The following is a 15,929-nucleotide window of genomic DNA, read 5'->3' on the forward strand; positions in this document are numbered from 1 at the left end:
CAAGGTGCGGTCTCACCATGGAGTGATACAGAGGCATTATGATATTTTCCGTTTTATTCACCATTCCCTTTCTAATAATTCCCAACATTCTATTTGCTTTTTTGACTGCCGCAGCACACTGAACCGACGATTTCAATGTGTTATCCACTATGACGCCTAGATATTTCTTGGATGGATGCACCTAATATGGAACCTAACATTGTGTAACTATAGCATGGGTTATTTTTCCCTATATGCATCACCTTGCACTTATCCACATTAAATTTCATCTGCCGTTTGGATGCCCAATTTTCCAGTCTCACAAGGTCTTCCTGCAATTTATCACAAACTGCTTGTGATTTAACTGCTCTGAACAATTTTGTGTCATCTGCAAATTTGATTATCTCACTCGTCGTATTTCTTTCCAGATCATTTATAAATATATTGAAAAGGTAAGGGTCCTAATACAGATCCCTGAGGCACTGCCCACTCCTTTCCACTGAGAAAATTGTCCATTTAATCCTACTCTCTGTTTCCTGTCTTTTAGCCAGTTTGCAATCCACAAAAGGATATCGCCAACTATCCCATGACTTTTTACTTTTCCTAGAAGCCTCTCATGAGGAAATTTATCAAACGCCTTCTGAAAATCCAAGTACACTACATCTACTGCTTCACCTTTATCTACATGTTTATTAATTCCTTCAAAAAAGTGAAGCAGATTTGTGAGGCAAGACTTGTCTTGGGTAAAGCCATGCTGACTTTTTTCCATTAAACAATGTCTTTCTATATGTTCTGTGATTTTGATATTTAGAACACTTTCCCACTATTTTTCCTGGCACTGAAGTCAGACTAACCGGTCTGTAGTTTCCCGGATCGCCTCTGGAGCCCTTTTTAAATATTGGGGTTACATTTGCTATCCTCCAGTCTTCAGGTACAATGGATGATTTTAATGATAGGTTACAAATTTTTACTAATAGGTCTGAAATTTCATTTTTCAGTTCCTTCAGAACTCTGGGGTGTATACCATCTGGTCTAGGTGATTTACTACTCTTCAATTTGTCATTCAGGCCTACCACATCTTCTTGGTTCACCGTGATTTGGTTCAGTTCAACTGAATCATTACCCATGAAAACTTTCTCCGGTACGGGGCCCTCCCCAACATCCTCTTCAGTAAACACCGAAGCAAAGAAATCATTTAATCTTTCTGCGATGGCCTTAACTTCTCTAAGTGCCCCTTTAATCCCTCGATCATCTAACGGTCCAACTGACTCCCTCACAGGCTTTCTGCTTCGGATATATTTTAAAAAGTTTTTACTGTGAGTTTTTGCCTCTACAGCCAACTTCTTTTCAAATTCTCTCTTAGCCTGTCTTATCAATGTCTTACATTTAACTTACCAACGCTTATGCATTATCCTATTTTCTTCTGTGGTTCCTTCTAATTTTTGAATGAAGATCTTTAGGCTAAAATAGCCTCTTTCACCTCACCTTCTAACCATGCCGGTAATCGTTTTGCCTTCTTTCCACTTTTTTTAATGTGTGGAATACATCTGGACTGTGCTTCTAGGATGGTATTTTTTTGTCGCAATGAAAACACCTCAGACGGTCTTCAGGGTGAAGCGTGCTCCCCCAGGCTTTTGGGAAGGCTGCTCTTTTATTGTAAATGATCTCATAGCATTTGATATGATACATACGTCACATATTTTCCTGCTACAATGTTTTCCACCACAAGTGTTTATGCTGACCTTTTACTACGTGGGTGCAAGTGGGCAGTAGGTGCAAGCGGTCAGTCTTCAGGCAGGGAGGGGGGAGGTCATTAGCTGGTCATTTGTACTAAACTATCTAGGTGTGAAAGGCACATAAATGCAAGTAGGTCATGAGCTGCTGCAAGAGCTTTGCACTAAATATGTTTCCTGCTGACTTCCTGTTAGCTGGAGGCTGTTCATATGCTGCGGTCAGAGTATGACATTTTCTTTACACTAAACGTAGGCCTAAGGAGAAAACAGTCAGACGTGGCAATGGAGTTGTTCTTCCCATGACGTGGTTTTCCAGCTGCCTGGAAAGCCAAACTCCTCCGCCACATTTTTTAACAATGACCATGCCTCTTGCACACTTTTTATCTTTGTAGCTGCTCCTTTCAGTTTTTTTTCTATATATGTGAGTGCGGCTTGAATTGCTTTGTGTAGCATATCCTGTCAGGAATGGAGCAAGCAGGATACCTGTCTTGTGTCTGGGGTAGTGGATCTCGCTAGGGGAACTGCCTGAGGGATACTGGCCTTGTGTTTTACCACACCCATACAGAGTAAATCCGTTAACAGTGGTGGAGACAAGAACAGTATCAGAATTCAAGAAAGCATGGGTCAAACACAGAGGGTTTCTGAATGAAAAGGGATTGTAAAGCTAAGTGTTTTTATGTTTCTAGCTAAAGTATCTCCCAGCTGTCAGCCACACAACTTGACTGCCTACACTGTTCTAGCTGTAGTCATCACTGTCCCTTATCCTAATCTTCATCCTCTGCACTAGGGATATCACCGAGCTTTATAAGCTTCACTGCCTGCAGGATATTGCTATTTTTCTTTTAGCCAAGTCACTCTGCCTCTTTTACAAGGAAACTTGCTACTTAATCCCAATTAAATCTGAGAATGTGCCAGAACCTTGCTTGACCTTGCCTCCTCTCAATGGGAGCTTGATGCAGATGAGAGATGGATTCTTAGAAGAGTAGACTTTTTAACCAAAACAAGTAGAGTTTAACAGTGTCCTATGATCCAAGTTAAATGAAGAACCGTTTTGTGCTGAGCCACCTCTGAAACATCACTTTGGACTCTTTCAGAGATGGCAGAGAAAGTGGTATAGTGACAAAGGTATTCCTTGTGGCCTACGAACAACCAAACACTGTGTCTTCGGATGAAGATGATGAGGAAAAATTTCTCCAAGATCTCTCCAAACAGGTAATCTAACACCTCTGCTGAACTGGCAGCTGCCAGAGCTCTTTATGATATAGAAATTTATAGCCTTGTAAATAAAAAATATTGCATTAAGTCTTAAGAGGTCTACAGTTTTACTTATCTGTATTTCTGTGAAAGACACTGTGAAATGTATATTTTCCTGGGTACTTTTAGAAAGGAAATATTCTTCATGTGAAAATCAGTCACAGTACCTGAGAGGAGGGTAACACCAATTTTTTAAAAAGACTCCAGGGTGATCTGGGAAACACTAGATCAGCTGTCCTAAATTTTTCCAGTTATGTTAGCCAGATAACGCAAAAAATCTGCATTATTGTGCCTAACTTAATACCTGATTCACTAAAGACACAAAATGGGAGAAAAGCCTTAATGAATCTGGCCCTTAGCCAGGTAACAGTCTTAGCCCCATAACACCCCTGCCCTGCTTCTGAGCTAGCTGCATTACTTTTTACCCAGATTCCACTTTAGCTATCTTGGGGCCAGTCAGCACTGTTGGATTTTCAAAGCCCACCATTTGTCTGTGTAGCGGATCAGCTTTCTGGTCTCGGGCTGGAATGGTGCAACTCTGTTGTGGCTTGGCCACCAGGTACCTGCTACGGGTACTCTAGGAAAATAGTCCTTAATATCTGCGCTCAAAGAAAAAAACTCCCTACAGTAAAGATTCTTGCTATAAGCCTGGGGCTTTTAGTCCTATGTAACAACAAGGTCCACAGAAAAACAAGGGAGGGCAAGCTTTTGCCCATATCCCTTTTAGCTGCTACAAAAAGAACCCTTGGTCTGACTTGATCACCTCAGGTTCTGTATTCCCTAAATTGCACATCAAGTCCCAGAGAAAAAACAGTTTTCATATCCGTAGACAAACGTCCAGGGAAGCTTAGGAAAGCACTGTTTCCCCTCCCCCCAGTCTCTAAAAAAATACAAACTAAAGACAGCTGGGTTTCTATACACTGGTGAGCGGTTCCAAAAGAAAGCTTGGTAAAGACTGCCTTTCCTTTAGCTGGGAAGCTACCTATTTCTTTTCCCACCAGAGTCCGCACACCACAAAAAATACCAGGGTAAACATTGCAGCGCTAATCGCCAAACTCCAATAATTGCTATGGCTCTTTACCTTAAAAAAAACAAAACAAACCTGCAGGTAACCAGTACCCTGTTCACTTGCTGCAACTATAATTAACAACCCCAGGTGATTGCTATCCCTTTCAGCCTCCATGTATAATACAAACAGAAACCCCTCCAATAAATAGTCCAGACAGAGACTTTGTGAGATTGCCAGCAGTTATTTTTTCAATATCTAAAGACACTCCATGAGGTTAGCAAGTAGCACATTTAAAACAAATAGGAGAAAATTCTTTTCACTCAACACACAGTTAAGCTCTGGAATTTGTTGCCAGAGGATGTGGTTAGGGCAGTTAGAGTAGCTGGGTTTAAAAACGTTTGGACAAGTTCTTGGAGGAGAAATCCATTCCCAGTACGTACCAGGATCAGTCCAGACAGCTGGGTTATGCCTCCCCTCCAGCAGATGGAGTCAGAGAGAAAACTGAAAGCACCCCCTATATACACTGGTGTGCCACCTGCGATCCTTCAGTATAATCTCTGACTCCAGCAGATTGAGAGGCATAACCTGCGGTCCTGCTCCGGTCGGTTTTTATTTTCTCGGTACTGGGAAAATTAAAAAAAATAAAAATAAAATAAAATATAAAGAGTAAGGTAGGACAGGGGACAAGATCAGTTGATGCTTCCTTTCTCTCCTCTGTCTGCCTGTCGGTCTGCGTGAATGTCTGTGTGAGTGTCTTGCGCTGCGCAGCTAGGGATTAGTGTGAGGCAGGCTCGGAGGGTAGTACCCTTCTGATATTCCCGGGTTAGAGTGTCCGCAGGCTGGGGGAGAGCTTACCGGTGGGCCGGTCACCCCCCCCCCCCCCCAATTCCAGGCTTTAGTCCTGAAGGGGGTTTAAAAAAAAAAAAAAAAGTTTAAAGTTTTGGTTACAGAGCCATTTAAGTCCTGTTGGGGACAGGCAGTGCGCTCATTTCTCCTGACCCCGGCCTGCCCGCACCCCGGAGGGGGTGGCTAGCTCACCCGGCGCGCGTTTGCTGTGGGGCTCTCATCTCCGAGGGTTTTTGGCGCCATTTCTTCGTGCTGCTCCGCTCGCGGTGCTGATGCCGCGATCTTCGGTCTGCCTGACCTGTGGAGAGGCGGGGGCGCGACTCTCCCGCGGGGGTCTCTGCCCCCGATGTGTTCCCGGGGGCGAGGGACCCTCGGGGGGGGCCGAGCGCTGCCCGCAGCCGATCTCCTCTCCCCTCTCCGGCGCGGCACAGCAGCGTCTCAGGCAGCCGTCCTCCGGCCCCTCCTCCACCGGGGAGGAGTGCGGCGGCCATCTTGAACACGCGGCAGGCTGCATGTTCAGCATCGGAGGAGGAAATCTCCCCTCCTCCCTCTCCTGAGGCACAGAGCCCGTGCTCCCAGGCCGATTTGGGGTCTCCTCGCGGCCCCCCTTCATCGGATGGCCCGAAGAAAAATTTTAAACGGTCAGTGCCATTTTCTTCGGACTTTGTGCTTTTAATGCACAAAGCCTTTTTGCAGGCAGAATCCGGCTGGGAGGCGGAGGCTCCCGCTCCCCCGAAGGTTGCCAAGACCACCCCCGTATCCCGGGAGAGCCCACCGGGCGTGGGGTCCTCCGGGATCAAGGGTCCCCGCCCGAGGGGGGGTGGGGCTGAGGACCTGGGAGACCCAGGAGCCGCTCCGGAATCCCCGGGGGCTCCGGACTTGCTGACGACCGACGATCCGGGGGCCGTAGCTGGGGATGATCCCCAGGTACTACGCTTGTTTGGAAAAGAAGAATTAAGCTCCCTTATTCTCCACGTGTTGCAGGAGCTAGAGTTGACGACTCCGCCTCAGGAGGCGGACACGTCTACAGGGGATATCGCAATGGCAGGGATTAGAGCTCCCCCGCAGACCTTTCCCTTTCACCACAAGGTCTTACAGATCGTTTCAAAGGAATGGGAGCTCCCAGAGGCTTCCCTGCGGGTGAATCGAGCCATGGAAAGGCTATATCCCTTACCCAAGGATTCATTGGAGCTTTTGAAGACACCCGCGGTAGATTGGCTGTCACGGCTGTGGTGAAGCATACGACTATCCCCGTGACGGGGGGTATAGCGTTGAAGGACCTCCAAGACCGCAAGCTTGAGGTCTTATTAAAGCGCATTTTTGACGTGGCGGCACTGGGGGTCCGAGCGGCGGCTTGCAGCAGCCTTGTGCAGAGGGCCAACCTCCGCTGGGTTCAGCAGCTGCTGACCATGCAGGAGCTCCCTCCGGGCGAGGCTGAGCAGGCAAATTGTGTTGAAGCGGCAGTCGCTTATACAGCGGATGCCTTGTATGACTTGTTGCGCACATCGGCTCGCATTATGTCCTCGGCGGTCTCAGCCAGGAGGTTGCTGTGGCTCCGTCGTTGGTCGGCGGATGCCAACTCCAAGGCGAGGTTAGGTTCCTTCCCCTTTAAGGGCAAGTTGCTGTTTGGCGAGGAGCTGGACCAGCTCATTAAGGACCTGGGTGACAACAAGGTTTACAAGTTGCCTGAGGATAAGCCTCGGCAACCTCAGTCGTTTGGTAACGCTAGGGCTCGCTTTTGGGGGCAACGGCGTTTCCGTGGGGGAAGAGGGGGTTCCCTTCCCCAGCGGCAGCAGGCGACAAGATCCCAGGCCTGGTCTTCTTCTTCCTTTCGTGGCAGGAGGCCTATACGCGGGGGCTCTTCCCAAGGCTTTCCTGCCATCAAGCCCGCACAATGAAGGTGCGCAGGCCCACTCCTCCGTGCCCGTTATCGGAGGTCGGCTGTCCCGGTTCTGGGAGGAATGGGCCAAAATTACTTCGGATCAATGGGTCCTCGACTTGGTTCGGTACGGCTACGAGTTGGATTTTGTACGTCCCCTCCGGGATCTCTTTCTGATATCGCCGTGCGGCCCAGTAGAAAAACAGGTAGCTATAGCCCAAACGGTCGACCATCTACAGGCTCTGGGGGCGGTGGTTCCGGTTCCGCGGGACCAGCTCAGGACGGGTCGGTATTCCATATACTTCCTGGTGCCCAAGAAGGAGGGCACCTTCCGACCCATTCTGGATCTCAAAGGAGTAAACAAGGCGTTGCGTGTGCCCCGCTTCCGGATGGAGACCCTCCGGTCTGTTATTGCGGCCGTCCACAAGGGAGAATTCTTGGCTTCTTTGGACCTGACAGAGGCCTATCTGCACATCGGAATAAGAGAACGGCATCAAAGGTACTTGAGGTTCATGGTGATGGGAGACCACTACCAGTTTTGCGCCCTCCCCTTCGGGTTGGCCACCGCGCCGAGGGTGTTCACCAAAGTTCTCGTGGTGGTAGCGGCTTCCCTCCGCCGGCATGGCGTCCTTGTGCATCCCTATCTCGACGATTGGCTCATTCGAGCAAAGTCGCACGCGGCATGCACCCGGGCGGTCTCCTTAGTGGTGCGCCAGCTGCAGAGGTTGGGTTGGGTAGTCAACTTCGCGAAGAGCAGACTCGAACCGACCCAACAGCTGGAGTTCCTGGGAGCTCGGTTCGACACCTTGGTGGGCAAGGTTTTTCTTCCGCAGCAACGCATGCTCAATCTCATGACTCAGGTACGGCGCCTGTTAGAGCTCGAGATTCCCACGGTCTGGGATTATTTACAAGTCATTGGTCATATGGTGTCTACTATGGAAATGGTACAATGGGCTTTTGCGCATATGCGTCCGTTACAAAGAGCACTTCTATCGCGCTGGGATCCCCGCTCGGAGGAGTACGGGATGGAATTGCCTTTGCTGGAGCCGGCTCGCTCCAGTCTCTCTTGGTGGTTGACTCCAGACAATCTCCTACAGGGGGTGGACCTCGAACCCCCGTCTTGGTTGGTGGTGACGACGGATGCCAGCCTGTCGGGCTGGGGTGCGGTCTGCCAGTCCCGTGCAGTCCAGGGCACCTGGTCAGCACTCCAAGCGACTTGGTCCATCAACCGATTGGAGACCAGAGCGGTCCGCCTGGCCTTGCGTTGTCTCCTTCCACTGGTACGCGGACGAGCGGTAAGAGTTCTGTCGGACAATGCGACCACAGTGGCGTACATAAATCGACAAGGAGGCACAAAAAGCCAAGCGGTAGCGACCGAGGCGGCGCTGTTGATGTCCTGGGCGGAAAGGCACATAGAGCGCCTCGCGGCCACCCACATTGCCGGCGTGGACAACGTTCAGGCGGATTACCTCAGCCGGCAGCACCTAGATCCAGGAGAATGGGAGATCTCGTCGGAGGCGATGGCTCTCATCGCGCGGCGTTGGGGGACTCCGTGCTTGGACCTCATGGCGACCCGTCAAAATGCAAAGGCGGTGCGCTTCTTCAGTCGGAGGAGAGAGCACGCGTCAGAAGGGGTGGACGCGCTAGCCCTTCCGTGGCCTCGTCACATTCTTCTTTATGTGTTCCCTCCGTGGCCTCTGGTAGGGAAAGTGCTAAGACGCATAGAGTCCCATCACGGTCCGGTGATTCTCGTGGCTCCGGAATGGCCGCGGCGCCCGTGGTTCGCGGATCTGGTCAACTTGGCAGTCGACGGCCCACTGCGTCTCGGTCATCTTCCCAATCTTCTTCGTCAGGGTCCAGTATTTTCGATCTGGCGGATCGTTTTTGTCTGGCGGCTTGGCTTATGAGAGGAAGCAGTTGAAGAAGAGAGGTTATTCGGACGCGGTGGTGTCTACTCTCCTTCGGGCACGTCGATCTTCCACTACGCTCGCCTACGCGAGGGTTTGGAAGGTTTTCCATGATTGGTGTGACACGGCAGGTACTTCGGCCAGACGTTCGTCCGTGGCGGATATCCTTATGTTCTTACAGGATGGATTGAAGAAGGGGTTGGCGTATAATTCGCTTCGAGTTCAGGTGGCGGCTTTGGGCTGCTTGAGGGGTAAGGTCGAAGGCTCTTCCCTTGCGAGTCATCCAGATGTGGCTCGTTTTTTGCGAGGGGTTAGAAACTTGCGTCCTCCCGTCAGGCTTCCCTGTCCGTCTTGGAACTTGAACTTGGTACTCCGTGGATTGTGTGCGGCTCCGTTTGAACCTCTTAAGGCGGCTTCGTTGAAGGATCTGACCCTCAAGACTGTTTTCCTTGTAGCCATTTCCTCGGCTCGTCGGGTGTCGGAGCTTCAGGCTCTCTCTTGCAGGGAACCGTTTTTTGCGCATTTCGGCGTCAGGAGTTTCCCTACGAACTGTTCCTTCTTCCTACCTAAGGTGGTCTCCGCGTTTCATGTCAACCAAACGGGTGGAATTACCTTCCTTTTCGGACGAGGACCTACAGTCTTCTCAGGGTCGGGATCTTGAGGCGTCTGGATGTCCGTCGGATTCTCTTACGCTATTTGGAGGTTACCAATGACTTTAGAAAGTCAGATCACCTTTCGTGTTGTGGAATGGACCCAGGAAGGGTCTTCAGGCGTCCAAAGCTACGATTGCACGCTGGTTAAAGGGTGCTATTGCGTCCACGTATGTTGGATGTGGTAAGCCTGTTCCTGCTGGGCTTAAGGCTCATTCTCTGCGTTCTCAAGCGACTTCATGGCAGAGAATCACTTGGTTTTCTTGCCAAGAGATATGCAGGGCGGCCACATGGAAATCCTGGCATACTTTTTCCAGGCATTATCGCCTGGATGTCCGGGGACCTCCTGCAGAGTCCTTTGGGAGCAGTGTGATTCGAGCGGGACTCTCAGGGTCCCACCCCAGTTAAGGCGGCTCGGGTACATCCCAGCTGTCTGGACTGATCCTGGTACGTACTGGGAAAGGAAAATTAGGTTCTTACCTTTGCTAATTTTCATTCCAGTAGTACCATGGATCAGTCCAGACGCCCGCCCACAGGGTTCTGGGAGTCCGCTCGTGTTCTCTGATTTTTTCCGTTTCAGTGGTCTTATGTCGGTTTCCGCACGTTTAAGGTTCCCTTGACAGTTATACCAGTGTATCGTGTGTTGCTGTACACTCTTGGTGTTCTATTTGTTGTGTCTGGTTTTATCTGTTTTCAAGGATGTTTCTACGTGATCTGGTCACTTGTTAAAAAAAAAAAAAAAAAGAGGGATTCTTGGGGGCAGTGTTGAAAGTGCTTAATTCATTACTTCTGCTTTGATATCACATATACTGAAGGATCGCAGGTGGCACACCAGTGTATATAGGGGGTGCTTTCAGTTTTCTCTCTGACTCCATCTGCTGGAGGGGAGGCATAACCCAGCTGTCTGGACTGATCCATGGTACTACTGGAATGAAAATTAGCAAAGGTAAGAACCTAATTTTCCTTTAACTGCTATTAATCAAGTTGACTTAGGGAATAGCCACTGTTATTACTGCAATAGTAGCATGGGATCTCCTTAATGTTTGGGTAGTTGCCAGGTACTTGTAACCCGGATTGACCACTGTTGAAACAGGATGCTGGGCTTGATGGACCTTTGGTCTGACCTAGAATGGCAACTTCTTATGTTCTTATGTTTTAATACTATAGTAAACTTCTAGCAATTTATTAACAAGTCACTTCTGCACACGTCTTCTCCTACAGCAGTATAAAGCTGCCGAGGATTGCAATCTCCCTCTCTACCCACTGAAATCCACTTTGTGTGCAGTCCTCAGCTGTCTGTTTTTACATCTTCTCCCCCCCCCCTTTTTTTTTTAATATCTTTATAAGAAAGATCTTTGTTCTAGCCTCCCAGTTAAGGCCTACTTTCTTTGGTGTTATTCAAATGTATCCATGAGCTCAGAATTATCTTGAGGCTCCTGTGATTCTCTGATCCCCATGGGTACTGGATCTTGGAGCCCTGCTGCCTCCCCTCCTGCAAAAGGCTCTCCTTCTTCCATTGGGGAAGTGTTCCCACCTCTCCCGAGCAGTACCTCCTGCCAGCCTACATCCTGTCTTTGCCTTATGAGTGGTTCCTTCAGGGCCCCGCCTCCCTGGGTTTCCCCTCCACCAGCTTGCCCTGGCCTGAGGAACCCTAGGATCTGTAGTCTTTGGGTGTTTCCCTTTTAACCTGCGCATTTTACTCCTAGTCCTGGTTCTAGAAGTATTCCTTGTTGGTTGTGGGCTCTGAGTAGGGACAGAGAGAATCTACTCTTCTTCGCTACATCCAGCTAAGTACGAACTTAGCTGGACAAATGGCACTGAACATTAGACTTAAAATTACTGGCTATATAGATAGACCTGGCTTACGGGCCGATTCAGTAAAGTCCGCGGGAGAGCACACAGGCCACTCTCCTGTGCGCGCGATTCAGTATGCTAATTAGGCCTGGCGGTAAAACCAGGTAAAAGGAGGCGCTAGGGACACTAGCGCGTCCCTGGCGCCTCCTTTTGGACTGGAGCGGCGGCTGTCAGTGGGTTTGCCAGCCGATGCTCAATTTTGCCGGCGTCGGTTCTCGAGCCTGCTGACAGCCACGGGCTCAGAAACCGGACGCCGGCAAAATTGAGCGTCCGATTTTCGACCCGACAGCTGCGGGCCAACTTCAAATTTGTTTTTTTTAACTTTTGGAAAGTTTCGGGACCTCCGACTTAATATCGCCATGATATTAAGTTGGAGGGTGCACAGAAAAGCAGTTTTTACTGGCCATTTTTACAGAAGGTATCTCTAATAGATTTTTTGTGGCGGATCTGAGCTCTCTTGTTGGTTTATATACCCGTAAAGTCATACATAGCCAAATGGGATCTGTGTTATTTAATAAGGAATGTAGTATAATTGCAATCTTATACCGGATTCTGTATTTGACTGGCAACCAATGCAACTTGTGTACCGGAGAGAATCTCTTCAGTGACAAAGTAAGGGACACAGTGGCCCAGCTCAAGGACCACCATGAAACCTTGCAGCAACTTTCAGCCAGCGCCTCTGACCCACAGTCTTCTGGGTGCAGGCCTTCACATCTAGGACCTTGCAATTCCTTCTACCACCAGAGACAGTATTATCCTTTGGCTACACATCCCAGGGCATCCAGTGCCAGAACCAGGGGCCATTCACACCAGCAGCGTACCCCCAGGCCCCAGCCCATACCGTAGCCCAGCCCCACGGCAGGCTATTGACTTGCTGCAAGAAAATGGAAGCCAGCTCTCGGTGCCAGAGGATCCTTGCCCACCAGTCAGAGGCCAACTGTGTCTGTTCACAGACCACTGGGCCCTTATCACCACCGACCGGTAGGTTCTGACCATTGTAAAACAGGACTACCGCCTGAACTTTTAAAACAGTCCAGGTGGATTCCCTGCCACTCTTAACGTGGAACACCGTGGAACATTAGGCAGTCCTCAAGTCCGAACTTTTGGCCTTGTTGGAAGCCGGAGTGGTTGAACCCGTACTCTGGTCTCAGCAGGGACGGGGTTTTTACTCAAGGTACTTCCTGATACCAAAGAAGACAGGCGGCTTTCGGCCCATTCTCGATCTCAGATCCTTAAAACAGGTTCTTGCAATGAGAATGCTTCAAGATGGTCTCCTTAGGTACCCTGATCCCTCTCCTTCGCAAAGGAGACCGGCTCTGCTCTCTCTCATTCTGAAGGACGCTTACGCCCATATAGCAATATTCCCACCTCAAGAAGTATCTCGATTCCTCGTGGGACACAAGCACTTCCAAGACTGGGTGCTACCTCTGCCCCGAGGGTCTCATGAAATGCCTGGCTGTAGTGGGGGCACACCTGAATCGCAGTGGAGTGCACATGTTCACCTACCTAGATGACCGGCTCATTCCAAAGCTCAATTAGCGGCTTTACCCTTTAAGAGAAAATTGTTATTTGGTAAGGAATTGGAAGATTTAATTTTGTCCCTAGGAGAAAATAAGATTCACAAATTACCAGAGGACCGTCCTAGACCTAGAAGTTCTTTCTCATATCGTTCTCGTTTTAGGTCTAACAGAAGATTTCGTTCTTCTCGTCCGTCGGCTCCTCCAGCTAAACAGTCCTCAGGTAGACAACAGAATTGGTCTCAGTCCTTTCGTGGCCGTCGATTTGGCAGACCAGGAACTTCCCAAGTCTCAGGAGGCGCAAAGTCTGTCCAATGAGATGAGGCCGGTCCTTTCTCTGGTTCCCGTAATCGGGGGCAGGCTGTCTCTGTTTTACTGAGAATGGGCCAGATGTACGTCAGATCAATGGGTTCTATCAGTGATAAGTCAAGGTTACGCTTTAGATTTTGTTCGAAGACTTCATCACCTCTTTCTAATTTCCCCATGTTCTTCCCTACAAAAGCGTCTCATAATCCAAGACTTGCTACAGCATTTAAGCGTCCTAGGAGCCATAGTTCCAGTTCCAATATCAGAGCGTCGGAGAGGTCGTTATTCAATTTTCTTCGTTGTTCCCAAAAAAGAAGGAACCTTTCGTCCCATTCTCGATCTCAAAAGAGTCAACCGTTGTCTAAGGATTCCAAAGTTTCGGATGGAAACTCTCAGGTCTGTCATAACTTCGGTACACAGAGGAGAATTTCTAGCATCTCTCGACCTCACTGAAGCTTATCTTCATATTGGCATTCGATCCGATCAGAAGCAGTTTCTCAGATTTTGCATTCTAGGGCAACATTACCAATTCTGGGCTCTCCCATTCGGTTTAGCCACAGCTCCCAGGACATTTACCAAGATAATGGTTGTGGTGGCCGCACAACTCAGGAAGGAGGGCCTGTTGGTACATCCGTACCTGGACGACTGGTTAATTCGAGCAAAGTCGGAATCTCTTTGCCATTATACAATCTACAGAGTAATCACCCTTTTGCAGTCTCTAGGTTGGGTGATCAATGAAGACAAGAGTCACCTGTTGCCTTCCCAATCTCTGGAGTTTTTGGGGGCACGGTTCGACACTCGTCAAGGGTTAGTGTTCCTTCCAGAGCATCGCCTTCTCAAACTCCAATCGCAAATTCGAGATTTACAATCTATTCCTATTCCTTGTGTTCGGGATTATCTGATAGTCTTAGGTTCAATGACCTCTACTCTGGAATTGGTTCCCTGGGCCTTCGCACATATGAGACCACTTCAGTCTGCATTGCTTTCACGCTGGAATCCGGTTTCGGAACTATACCACCTTCCCCTTCCTCTTACAGAAACGGCTCGTTCCAGCCTGGATTGGTGGTTGCAACCAGCGAATCTACAACGGGGTGTTCCTCTAGAGATTCCGGAATGGACTGTGGTCACTACCGACGCCAGTCTTTCAGGCTGGGGAGCGGTATGTCTGAAAACATCTGTTCAGGGTCAGTGGTCCGAAGAGGAAGCACAGTGGCCAATCAATCTATTGGAGACCAGAGCGGTCCGTTTAGCCTTAATCGCTCTTCAGCCTCTCCTCTGCGGGAAGTCAGTGCGAGTTCTTTCTGACAATGCGACCACAGTAGCGTATATCAACCGCCAGGGAGGAACTCGAAGTTTACCAGCTGATTGCCTGGGCGGAGCAACATCTGCTCAGCATTGCAGCCTCACACATTGCCGGGGTAGACAATATCCAAGCCGACTTTCTCAGTCGACATCAACTCAACCCAGGCGAATGGGAACTGTGCGGGGAAGCTTATCAAATGATATGCAACAGATGGTCCACTCCGGCAATGGATCTCATGGCCACATTTCAGAATGCCAAAGCCCCTCGGTTCTTCAGTCGCAGAAGGAAAAGAGGAACAGAAGGAGTAGACGCTCTAGTACTCCCTTGGCCAAGAGATGTTCTTCTCTATGTTTTTCCTCCTTGGCCTCTAATCGGCAAGATCTTGCGTTGGATAGAAGTTCAACAAGTCAACATTATCTTAGTGGCTCCGGAGTGGCCACGTTGTCCGTGGTTTGCGGACCTTGTCAGTCTAGCACTGGACGGTCCCCTTCAATTTCGAGACATACCGTGCCTTCTGTCTCAGGGTCCGGTTTATTTGGAAGAGGTCGAACGCTTCTCTCTAGCGGCTTGGCTTTTGAGAGGCGTCTGTTAAAGAATAAGGGTTATTCAGATGCTGTAGTAACTACTTTGTTGCGTTCTAGAAAGCCTTCTACATCTTTGGCTTATGCAAGGGTGTGGAAGGTTTTTGAGTCTTGGTGTAATGAGCATCAAATAGATCCAGTTCACTCTTCTGTTTCAAATATTTTATCTTTTTTACAAGACTGATTAGCCAAGGGTTTGTCCTGTAGTTCCTTAAGAGTACAAGTAGCAGCGCTTGGATGTTTTCGTGGTAAAATTCAAGGATTTTCCTTGGCAGCACATCCAGATGTAGCGCATTTTCTCAAAGGCGCACAACATCTACGTCCTCCATTTCGGAATCCTTGTCCTGCTTGGAGTTTGAATTTGGTCCTTAGGGCTCTGTGTTCGGCTCTGCCTAAGTCTTGCTGGCCCCAGCACCCCAAAGTTCAACCCTGCGAGGAACGTGGGCTGGTGTAGGTAAATGTCCTGACCGGTCTCTGCTTCGTTTGGGTCCACCTGCCAATGGTAGGAACCTGTAGGGTCCACAACAAATTGTCTGGTGGTTCCTGCTTTGGACAAGTCCTCTCTGGGATTCTCTGCTGCCATGAGTCTGTCCAAGGGAATTGTGCATTTATGTAACATGCTTGATTAAATGGATGGCTGGTGGGTGCTGCATCCACTGGATAGAGAGTACATACATTTATTAAGAGCCCACAATCTTTTTCTCATATAGATTATATTTTATTAAATAGAACTGCTTTTTCCAGGGTAACTAGGTCAGAAATCGGTCCACGAGATCACTCTGCAGTGTGGGTAGACCTGGAGGGATATGGACCTTCAGATCAGCAGGTGCCTTGGAGGTTCTCCAAATATCTTTACTGGGATCAAAAATGTAAAGATTTTCTTTTGCAAAAATGAGATGATTTTTGTGTATTTAATAAGAAGCACAGATCTTCCCCCATTCTTTTCTAGGAGACAGCCAAGAAAATGCTTTTACAAAAATGTTTATACAGATTCCCCGGTGCTAGAAATATCCACGCAAATTTATGTACTGCGGGACTTTCACAGTTGGACTTTTTGAACGCATCTCTGAGCCCCCAGGAGTTGTTGACGGGAATCAAACAGTAACTGTAA

At 48.9% G+C, this 15,929-nt stretch overlaps 1 protein-coding gene across 2 annotated transcripts in view; it reads left to right on the forward strand.

The window, feature by feature from the left end:
• The window catches only part of DZANK1 (double zinc ribbon and ankyrin repeat domains 1), a 304,940-nt gene that overhangs the window by 41,124 nt on the left and 247,887 nt on the right, over positions 1–15,929 (forward strand). For both annotated transcript variants that reach the window (XM_029594465.1, XM_029594464.1), the window contains exon 4: positions 2,807–2,924. In XM_029594465.1, coding sequence (XP_029450325.1) covers positions 2,807–2,924 — 118 coding nt within the window. The remainder of the gene's footprint in view (positions 1–2,806; positions 2,925–15,929) is intronic.

Source organism: Rhinatrema bivittatum, chromosome 3 (assembly GCF_901001135.1).
Source record: "Rhinatrema bivittatum chromosome 3, aRhiBiv1.1, whole genome shotgun sequence".
NCBI classification, from domain to species: Eukaryota; Metazoa; Chordata; class Amphibia; order Gymnophiona; family Rhinatrematidae; genus Rhinatrema; species Rhinatrema bivittatum.